The sequence below is a fragment of the Limulus polyphemus genome, unplaced genomic scaffold, assembly GCF_000517525.1.
Source record: "Limulus polyphemus unplaced genomic scaffold, Limulus_polyphemus-2.1.2 Scaffold2413, whole genome shotgun sequence".
NCBI lineage: Eukaryota > Metazoa > Arthropoda > Merostomata > Xiphosura > Limulidae > Limulus > Limulus polyphemus.
In genome coordinates, this window is record NW_013668023.1 from 143,497 (window position 1) to 154,759 (window position 11,263).

The 11,263-nt window shown below is 33.3% G+C and overlaps 2 protein-coding genes across 7 annotated transcripts in view; both read right to left on the minus strand.

The window, feature by feature from the left end:
• The window catches only part of LOC106466894, a 17,467-nt gene extending 15,858 nt beyond the window's left edge, over nucleotides 1–1,609 (minus strand). Inside the window, exon 1 of one of the 4 annotated variants that reach the window (XM_022394969.1) lies at nucleotides 1,590–1,609. The gene's annotated coding sequence lies outside the window, so the exon portion shown is untranslated. Of the gene's footprint in view, nucleotides 1–1,116; nucleotides 1,135–1,216; nucleotides 1,328–1,589 lie in introns of those variants that run through there. The other 3 variants (XM_013927200.2, XM_022394965.1, XM_022394968.1) reach the window with 3 other exon arrangements.
• A 4,671-nt stretch (nucleotides 1,610–6,280) lies between these two features.
• Nucleotides 6,281–11,263, minus strand: part of LOC106466895 (JNK1/MAPK8-associated membrane protein-like) — a 17,595-nt gene continuing 12,612 nt past the window's right edge. For all 3 annotated transcript variants that reach the window (XM_022394971.1, XM_013927203.2, XM_022394970.1), the window contains 2 exons: nucleotides 10,202–10,278; nucleotides 6,281–9,016 (listed from right to left, as the gene is read on the minus strand). In XM_022394971.1, the coding sequence (XP_022250679.1) occupies nucleotides 8,801–9,016; nucleotides 10,202–10,278 (293 nt within the window). In that variant the 3' untranslated portion in view covers nucleotides 6,281–8,800. The remainder of the gene's footprint in view (nucleotides 9,017–10,201; nucleotides 10,279–11,263) is intronic.

The following is an 11,263-nucleotide window of genomic DNA, read 5'->3' on the forward strand; positions in this document are numbered from 1 at the left end:
TCTCATTGTTAAATGTAACATTCTTAGTGGTCATTAGAAGGACAACTGTGTTTATTTGGGTGTAATTTTTGCACTAATCTCTCATAAGAGTAAACATTCTGTTCATTGAGATCAATCCCTCATTCAGTAATAATACTTTTCATCTTAAACAACCCATCACATCCATATACCTATCCAACAAAACTATAAAATCCTAACCAAATTATACAAGTCATTCCAAAAGTTCACTCTACAGCAAGTTAAAAATAATTGTTGATGAAAGAATTTACATGATCTACTAATAAATAAAAAACTATTATCATTACTATTAGTATTATATCTTTATAGTACTACCTAAATATTATCTTCTACTACGACTACTGAAGTTCTGAGTAAAACTCAAAAGTAAGCACATAAGCTAACAGTAACATATATATATTATTATCATTAAACTAAGAAAAATCAAAAAGAAAACTTTAATTAAAGTGATTTGTATGGTGTAAGTGCATCATAGCCCAAATGTAGGGCTAAGAAGGTATTTTTTACATGTTAAGAATCAAATTGTAAAATAAAAAAACTTTCCAGTACTTGGGTTATGAACAATTCTGCTCCAATTTTCTTTTTCACTTTTTGATTTTGTTTAGTTTAACTTTATTAATAACATAGTCATACTCATAGGAATACAGAGTGAATAAAACATTAACTTAGCAATACCTATGTAACGCATTGTTGTTCACTTAGACTTTTCTATTTTCTTTTATCATATTAATAATATTCTTTCATTATTACTATTACTAATAGTACTAGAATGATAGTTGAATGCAAAGAAGCAACAAATCATGTCAAATAGTTATGCCACAACGCACCGTTTTCATAAATTTTATTCCTAGGTTTACTTATATTTATAAGTTATATACCTTGTAGTATTTAATTAATAAATGATTATGGTTTAATTGTGTATTACTTTTAATTTTATTAATAAATTCTATGTTGACTAATTTAGTCATATTAACTTTCAGTATTAATTTTACTTTTAAATTTAAGGCTTTAACTTAGTTTATGTTTAAAGTTTAAGCCTAGTCAAGTAGTCAATACTGCAGACATTTTGACGTTAGTTTAAACAAGTGGTAAGCTTACCAGAAGCCTTTAATTTAAAAAACGTCAATAATCTGACAATTACAAATATTTTTTACCAATATTCAATAAAACAACTAAATAATATGTTTCAAACTCCAACCTTAAAAACTGACTTTGTAATTACCTTCACGTTAAGCCTAACTTTCACTGGTTTAGTGAAAAAAAATTCACCAGCTCGTCAGCAATAAGCCCTATTTTAAATTTAATATAATTAAAATTAATTTATGAAAATCCTTACTTATAAAAATTATACAACAACTTCTAGTTTTATGCAGAATAGAAAAGTAAATGACAATAATACATATATCTCGAAAATTTGTGAAACATGTTTGGTACTTATAATGAAAAAGTATCTTAGTCACGAGTCTTGTTCAAAATAAAAGATAAAAACATAAAATTTACATTGCTCGAAAGTTTCGTTTCTAGTTTACTATTTAGTTTTGAATGAGTGTATGTTTTTAGTAACGACTTACTGTTTTCTCTTTTATTGTACAGCGGCTTTTTAACGTAACCCTCCTTTTTAAATTTATAACAAAAATTATTGAGCGTGACTAGGAATTACGCATGTTGCAATTAAACCATTTCGAGTGCTTTCGTAATCTGAAATATAACGTTAGACATATTTTGTAGGAATTCGATTGGTTAGTAACCTTAATTGACTGAATACCCTGCTGCTCTATATTTATGTTTAAAGATATTTGTATATTTTGGTGAATTTGGAACAAAGCTACTCGAGAGTTATCTGCGAGCAGTCCATAGTGTAGAAGTTACAGACTAGAAGGAACACAGCTAGTAAACACCACCCACCGCCAATTCTTTGGCTACTCTAATCGAAAAGTGGTATTCACGTTCACAGCTTGATACTGTGATTCGAACCCGCGACCCATAGACTTAGAGTCAAACGCCCTGTCAGGTTTTTAGGTATGGATATGGGCAAGATTCTTTAAAAATTACAGTAGGTGTCTGTAACTTGTTGGCGATAAATTTCAACAGTAAACAAACAGCACACAGTTTACTTGTTTTAAAATTATATATTAAAACAAGTCAAATGTATATACAAATTTTCATTACACAGCTAATTACAGTTGTTTCCAGAGCTTCAAATAAGCGTCTATTTTCTTCAATGTCCACACAGGCTGGTTCAGTTACTTTAGAACACAATTGACAAGGCGAATTATTCTCCTCTGTTCTGTTGTTGGAATACAACTGGTGTTAATTTCACTTATGTTACAATGTTGGTTACCGCAGCTGTATCCAGAGCTTTAACTAAGCGTCTCTTTTCGTCAAAAGTTCACAAGGTTTTTCAATTACGTTAGAACACAACTGGCAAGACAAATTAATATTTTATATTCTGTTGTTACAATACAATCTGTGATGATTTCACTTTAAAATCGCCAACATACACTCTTTATGGATAATATCACAAACACGCAGTCCAGATCTATTTGACTACATCTCTCACTAACTTCACTCACTTTTAGTTAACTTCTATTATTGAACTAAATATGTACACATACACACGACAACAGTCTCGAACATTCCACACACTACTAGATATGTGATGCAGCAATACTTATTTAAAGTAAGGAGAAAAATTCAGAAGGTTCGAGTAACGTGACTCATTAATACAACAAGCACCAATTCACAACCGTTGAACTACACAATGCATGATTCGTGCACAGGTACTTAAACAAACCTGCGATAAAATGTCGTTTTTTAAAATAACTAAATTAAACAGTCGTGTATATCTAGCATGCGTAAACAGTGTTAACTAGTAAATCTTCTAGCCCTGTTTACTCGAAGTTCTAAATAGCATTTTACAGTATATATCAAACACAGTACAGGAGGGAGGAAGATGTCTAGATTGTATCTGACCCTCCTAGGTCTACAAAGACATAAATCCCATTGCCGAAACGATGCGATATAATAACACGCCCTAACCACCAGGCTATTTCAGACCATTCTAAAATACTGGCCCCAGTTGGGATAGCGGTAAGTCTACGCACTTACTACGCTAAAATTCTAAGTTCGAATTATCGCGGTGGACACAGCAGACAGCCCAATGTGGTTTTGCTCTAAACCAAACAAACACTTTAACATATTACTGTGACCGAAAAATTGACTGAACAAGTACTCTTAAATGTTATATTTCGACACCAAGTAGTAAATTCATATCACAAGCTTTGTTTGCTTTCTTGTGTTCATTTATTGTATAATGATGATATAGTGAATTAAATGTACTTCAGATACGTCATATGCCAACGTATAGAGGGTGTAATGTTGTTCAAATGCGTTTGTTTGTTATGCTAGCCGTCCCTAATTTAGCAGTGTAAGACTAGAGGGAAGGCAGCTAGTCATCATCACCCACCGCCAACTCTTGGGATAGCTCTTTTACCAACGAATAGTTGGATTGACCGTCACTTTATAACGCACCCACGGCTGAAAGGGCGAGCATGTTTGGTGTGACGGGGAATCGAACCCGCGACCCTCGGATTGCGAGTCGAGTACCCTAACCACCTGGCCCTCAAATGTGTTTCAATATTTTCTGTTAAATAAATATGATGTACCTCAAACTCTATATACATTTATTATCAATGTAATTATTGAACTCAATTTCATAATGGGGAAAATGCTTCTTTAAAAGCTAAAGAAATTTCTTCTGTTTCTAGCGTCCATTAATAAAATAAATCAATTCCAACAACGATAATCTTTACAATATAACTCATCTATCCAATTTCAAATTGAGTTAATGAGGCGATAAATGTGCATATCAGATCGCATACAAAGTGTAAACTGGATATGTTTGTCTAATATTGCTCAGCATATATGTGCACTTCTATAAAGGTCAAGTGCCTGGGTGTTTTCTTTATAACCACAATCTATAATAATACTTTTTTTTTACTGCTTTTCTGGCCTACTCTATTATAATGTCTCGCTTATTTAATTATAAAATTATCAAGTTGCTGCCAAGTTTAGAATTTTCTTAATAATTCGTAGTGAAAGTGAAAATTATTGTTGAATTTTTCGCCCAAAGCTACTCGAAGGTTTTCTGTGCTAGCTTTTGAAGTGATAGACTAAAAAGAAGGCAGCTAATCAACATTACAAACCGCCAACTATAATTAAATAGTAGATTTTGACCACCATTCTTATAATGCATCCGTGGCTCCAAAATAGGGAGAACGTTTTGTTTGTTTTCTACGGTAAAATGGCGAGAACTACAAAACGTTGAATCCACAGTCCGACATTTTAGCCATTGGGCCACACTTGGCCTTGGAAGTGTAGATTGTTTGGCAAGAGATTTAATTTTCATTTTCACGATGCTACAAACTATAATTAATGTTAAGTCTAATTCGAACTGGTGTATTCAAGTGTTTTACACTCACATAAAAGAAACCTATTGGTTTATAGGTATTTGAAGAACAATACGAAGAATCAAATTGTGGCGGAATGCTACAAGTTCTTCAAATACCTATAGAATGATAGGTTTCTTTTATGCGAGTGTAAAACACTTAAATAAACCAGTTCGATTTTCGATACCTCACTACTATAAAGGCTTGGTTTGGTCTCATAATGCATTGGTGGTAGTGTCCAGAGTCACTGATGAGGAGTGGAATTCTCCGAAACTAGTCTGGCTCACACCCCAATGAAAGAATAGACCATTCCAAGATTTTACTTGTTGTTAAACAACTCTATTTATTGAATTAAGTGTAACTGTTTTGATTAAATGACATTAAGTTTGTTTGTTATATGTTATGCACAAAGCTACACAATGGGCTACCTGTGTTCTGCCCACCACGGGTATCGAAACCCGGTTTCTAGCGTTGTAAGTCCGCAGATATACCGCTGTGCCACTGGGGGGCTAAATTACATTAAGATCAACAATTTTAAAATTAGTAATAAAAATTACATTACATAATAATTTTTGTTCCTGTCTTCTTAAGTTTACTTTAATAATGTTTAATTAATGAGTAGCACCCATTGAACCATCAGTAGAGATAATGATGAGTTGGGAAACAACGACTAATAAGTACAATGAAAAGATTTGTATTAGGGAGGGGTGCACACTAAATGCTCCAACACAACATTGGTCTGTCTTCTTTTTAACGATATCTTTGGACGTATGTCCAATTTCTCACGAAATTCGGCTAGCTCAGGAGATTAAGTTTAGCCAACAATACTAAATATTCTCAAGATTGATAACAATTAAAACAAAAAAAAACGACTCAACTTTATTTCTATTTTTCTCAAAAGTTACACGAAACAAATATGGTATAATGTGGAACTCATGTTTGTTTGTTTTGAATTTCGCGCAAAGCTACACGAGGGCTATCCGCGCTAGCCGTCCCTAATTTAGCAGTGTAAGACTAGAGGGAAGGCAGCTAGTCATCACCACCCACCGCCAACTCTTTTACGAACGAATAGTGGGATTAGACCGTAACATTATAATGCTCCCACGGCTGAAAGGACGAGCATGTTTGGTTTGACGGGGATTCGAACCCGCGACCCGCAGATTGCGAGTCGAGTGCCCTAACCACCTGGCCATGCCGGGCCGGAACTCATGTACATGGTTTTTATCAATGTGGTTTAAAACTGAATTGTGATTCTTGTTCTGTCATTCAACCCTTGAACAAACTCAAAGACAATTTTGCCATCACTTTAAACCGTGCATCAGTTTTCTTTGTGACCAGTGGACTATTGACAACCAATATAAAACACGTGGTTCTAAAAAGTTATCCAGGGTTTATCTTTAATAATTAGCTCGTTTTATGTACAAAATCTTTATTTTTTTTGTAAATGAGCATGTGGGCTATGGTTTCTTCTTTGTTGTTGGTCATTAAAGTAGGTGACACATTCTTCACGGAAACTATATGACAGGTTTTTATTTTTTGAGCTAAACCAAGAATGAGCACATCTTCCAATGCAACATTAATAAAGGGTTATCTCCAAACCTAAAAATCAGTTAAATTTGAGCTTTATCAAATGATATGAAGGTTTGAAAATTGAGTTATAACTGTTGTCAGGTCAAACTGACTTTCCTTAAAGTGATTGGATAGGTCCACAGAATAACAAGAGATTCAAAAACGTATATATTTATCACAAAGTAATATTGAGTTTTTCTGAATACCCAAGTTCGTGAGAATGAAAACAGAGACTGGACGCAATGTAAAGTACACACTCACAATCTTTATTATAACAGGAAACACAAACCAAGTGTGTGTACTTGCTTTGGAAGATGGGCTGTTGCTTGTACTGGATTGCAGTTATTTTAACTGATCAGGTCGAGATTTATACACTGTCTAAATTAAATATTTCTTACTTCACAGGTAATGTTATTACCCAGAGTAATTAGCGCTACCCACGAGACTGGTCATTCTTACTGAAGCATAGGGGATATCATAACTTAGAAATACTAGCTGATCTACCATTGAAGAACATTACTGTCTTCATTCATGCACAACACAGCATTACAGCTATGGCATCCACAGGTAAAATAGGTGTGATTTTAACAGAATGACAAGGGAATAAAAGCTATTTAACAAATTTCTTGACCACGTGTTATGTAAAAACTAAACATATGCAGAATAACTGATAAATTTACTATATTGATATAAAAAGGTAGACAACAACATATGGTAAATTTATATATCATACAGTTAAATGAGGTAATCGAAAACTTTCTTATGCTAGGCACGTTCGTAAAAAAGATTGGCAAGAAACGAACAAACTGGATAAAGTGGACATGCAATAAACAGACCACTTTAAAGTGCATGGGGTCTTTAAAGACAGATCTCAATTTAAGGTCGAACTACTTTTTTTTACTGTACTCATTTGTAAAGGTTCTATTCATTTTCTAAAGACTCTACTGTTTTTTTTTCAACTTGAAAAAAGAAGGTCATTCACAAAGTATAGTTTTGAAGCAGAAAGAAATGCTAAATTTAGAAGCACCTTGAAGATTAGGGTAAGCCATGTGCCCAGTAGCCCAGCCTGATACTCACACAGGCCATCCCGGTAACTTTAGAGGTGGTTTGGGTCAACATCGGTGATCTGCTGCCAAGACCTCCAGAGACAAAAGCATGGTGCTTTTTCAAAAGAATCAGCTTTCCTTTGAGGTCTAGTCACTAGGGGTGACTGGGCAACCACATTTGGTGGCACACCTGCATTATTGTTTCTGTATAACACTGGTTCTGAGGAAAGGGACTGGCTTGTGATATATGCCACAGATGAGGGACTCCTCAGTACTTTAACAGTTGTATGTAACTGTACACCAGTAGATGGTACTGCTATGTTTTGTGTTTTAGCATTACTGTCTAGCAAAAGTCAGACAGTGTATAAGGAAATGCTTGGGTACATAATAACCAAGCATGGTGAGCTTGGTTTTGCACCAGACCCTACTAAAGTTATAACTGATTCTGATATTGCAGAAATGCAGACAGTGACCAGTGTTCTAGGCCCACATGTTACTTCTTCCACCTCATGCAAAGTATGTGGAGAAAGATACAGGCATTACAAATCTCTACAATGATGTGATGACATAAAACAGCTTTGTGGATAGTTAAGCCCTTCTTCTCTTAGAAAAGGTTGAAGAAGGAATTACTTTTATGAATAACATACATGAAGGAATGGAAGATCTTGTCTCCTACTTTGATTGCACATGTCAAAAGGTACCTTCTGCCTAATATGACCACCAGCTGCAAATGATGGTGAGGTAAGCCACCACCAATAAGAGTTTGATAACTGACTGCCACATTCCCACCTCCAAATTGGAAGTGCAAAATGTGACCCTAAGACTGCAAATAACAACTTGTGCAAGGCCTGGAAATCTGCCTTCTTGCAACAGGTGGGCAACAAGCACCCATTATTTTTAGAAGCTTGTACCTGTTTGACCATGTGCCTGTCTACTCATTGGGGTGGGGTAAACCCATCTCAAAGGATGACACAAATATTGTTAGAAGTTGGTATAAGTTGAGGGTGCTTTCCCTTGTATATGATATTTGAAATATTCATGTAGCAATCTAAGGATTGTGAGATACTGCAGTAGAACATTGGTTTTATTTAAAATTATAGTGATAACTAGTATATATAGAAAAGTATACTTACCAAATGTCTCATGGATATTCTATGACACATCCCAGAAGGATGTTACTGGGTGAAAGTTATTGATTACACAATAATACATATAATTATATATACATCAAATACGACTGATGACAGTAAAAACAAACAAACTATGAAACAATGGGTACTTGTTTTGAATGTCAATGAAAAATGTTATTTTCTAAATGCAATCTTGCACAAGTATCATGCAAGCCTGAATGGACTAGTGATTTTCTTTTTTAATTGAAATACTTTATTTAATGAAAAGAAACACAAAGATAATCAGAATCATATATAAGTTATTTTTCTTCTGAAAAACCTCAACAATCACCCATCTGATAATCAAATAACTAATTTACATAAACAGAAGCTTTTGATAGGCTAATACGACTAAATAAGATATATATACATACTTAATCTTTCACACTGTAATTAATTTCAAATATACACCTTTGTACAGTAAATCAATAATGCGGTACATGTTCGCGGCAATATTTCAGTGCAGTTTCTAATATCTGATTTTACACCACTTCCTCACTAAGCATTAGAGTAAAAGCAATGTCAGAATATATCATTTACATAATAAACATCAATTTATGTGTAGCTTGCTAGGATCAGTAAATTTGGATGTAAGGATATAGAAGAAAGCTGGGAAAGGAACAAGCGAGATTAGTGCTCCATTGAGAAGTGGTTCTTTCAGTTGAGTAATGGCTACTATTCCATAGGCGTGAAGTAACCAATGTCCGAGCAGAATAACCAAGTTCCTGACATCTTTAAAGGTGCTGATCAACAAAGATTTCATGGACTATAAAAAAATGCATAAAAGTTAATAAAATATATATCGTTCTCACTAACTACAAGTTACAAATTTTGACAAATTTAGAGAAACAGGAGTTCACTTGTAGATGATTTTACTCAACTTTTGTTTGAATGATGTTTTATTAAACTGGATCAGAAACTTTCTGTATATTTTACATCGCTCGTGATTACTGTGTAGATATTCAATCACCTCATGCCAAGTGAACAATGTGGCTACATTATAGAAACTATCCTGTAACTGTGATGATGTCATGTGACACAAACATGCTTCTTCAGAAAAAATAAATCTAGCTTCACAGGTTGGTTTCTATAATTGTTCAGTTGGCATGAAGTAATCGGATATCTACACATTAAGCACGAGCGCTGTAAAATGTACAGAAACTTTCTGGTTCAGTTTAATAAAACATTATTCAAATAAAATTACAGTTGGGGCAATTAGTGGATTAATAATTGGCTCATTAATCAATTACATTCAAGGAATCAATTACTCTCACATGAAAATATTAATAATCAATATTACTAATTTCAATCAGTTGATTATTTTCATCACGCATGACACTAACCAATTAAGCTGAACAACACTGTATTAATTAAAAAAATAATGATGAGAAATCATAATACCAATATTTCGATTATTTAGATAAGACAATCAAGTAAAAAACAGAAATAATAATTTTGATTATTTGATCATTGTCCTGACAGTAATCAATTTAATTAGGATTTTGATCAATAAATTATTTTACTTGATAATAATCAATGTTCAGAGTTAACTCAATGTAATCAATGTTCAGAGTTAACTCAATGTAATCAATGTTCAGAGTTAACTCAATGTAATCTATGTTCAGAGTTAACTCAATGTTATCAATTTTCAGAGTTAACTCAATGTAATCTATGTTCAGAGTTAACTCAATGTAATCAATGTTCAGAGTTAACTCATTAATTCAATTAATCACCCAATTATACTCTAAATATGCCCAACCAATACTTTTTTCTAGACATAATTTTATATTTTTACCAAAAGGGTGAAAAATAAAAATAGTTTGAAATATATTTTTATTTTATTACATGTTATAGAATTGTCAAAACTTATTTCCTGACGATTACTAATTTTGTGATTTTTTAACCTAAACACTAAGAAAGTATTTGTCTTTAACCATTGGTTAGTAGTTACCTGATCAAGGCGAAATGCCAGATGTGCGGCCACTGACACAACAGACATGATGATCACAATGTACGGAAAAGCATAATCTATACAACAAGAAAAATGTAAATTATTTCATATTGTTTTTCAGCTTACAAGAGAAAAATACTTCAGGGTTCCATTAAAATTAAGTTTGCTGTCTAGATATGTTTTTTTTTTTAGATAACAGCATATAAAAATATCCTTAATCTCTACACATTCCTGGATCTTGACAAACTTCACGTATTTGTATGTATGTCACTGAAAATCTGATTTATTGTCAAAATATTGAAACAAATTTATAATAAATTTATAACAGAAAATTATTTTTTTACGTGTGTAATCTAATGTAATGGACTTTAACAAAGAAACGGTAAGTATCTTTAAGTTGTCATGAATACTCATCTCTTTCCCAAGACACCTCTTTATAATTAAAGCTGAACAGGCAATGCAAAAACTGAATTTGAAGTCTTTGTGTGTTTGTTTCTTTTTCTATTTCATCAAAAGGATTATAGGTTAACATTATTAATGTTCTGGTAGCCAAACTTCTGTCATGACTTGCCAATTACTAAACAATAATGACCTAACTTTAAAATCCATCAGTTCAGCCTCAGAAGTAAATGAAACATTAGTGCTATTAGAGCTTCTACCCTAGTTACACCATGAGGTCAAGTCAGTTTAAAAGCTTACCTATACATTGAAAATTTATATAATGGTCATTCCAAAAGTTTTAAGATACCTCACTGGCCCGTTTGGGACTTGTTTGAAGATGACCTATCAAATCTGCTAGTGCATATGAACCTGAAACCTACCATAGCTGATGACAGCACCATCGTCAAACATGATCAATACAGTGAACCTGAAACCTACCATAGCTGATGACAGCACCATCGTCAAACATGATCAATACAGTGAACCTGAAACCTACCATAGCTGATGACAGCATCATTGTCAAACATGATCAATACAGTGAACCTGAAACCTACCATAGCTGATGACAGCACCATCGTCAAACATGATCAATACAGATGGATCAAGGGTGTTAAACTTTTT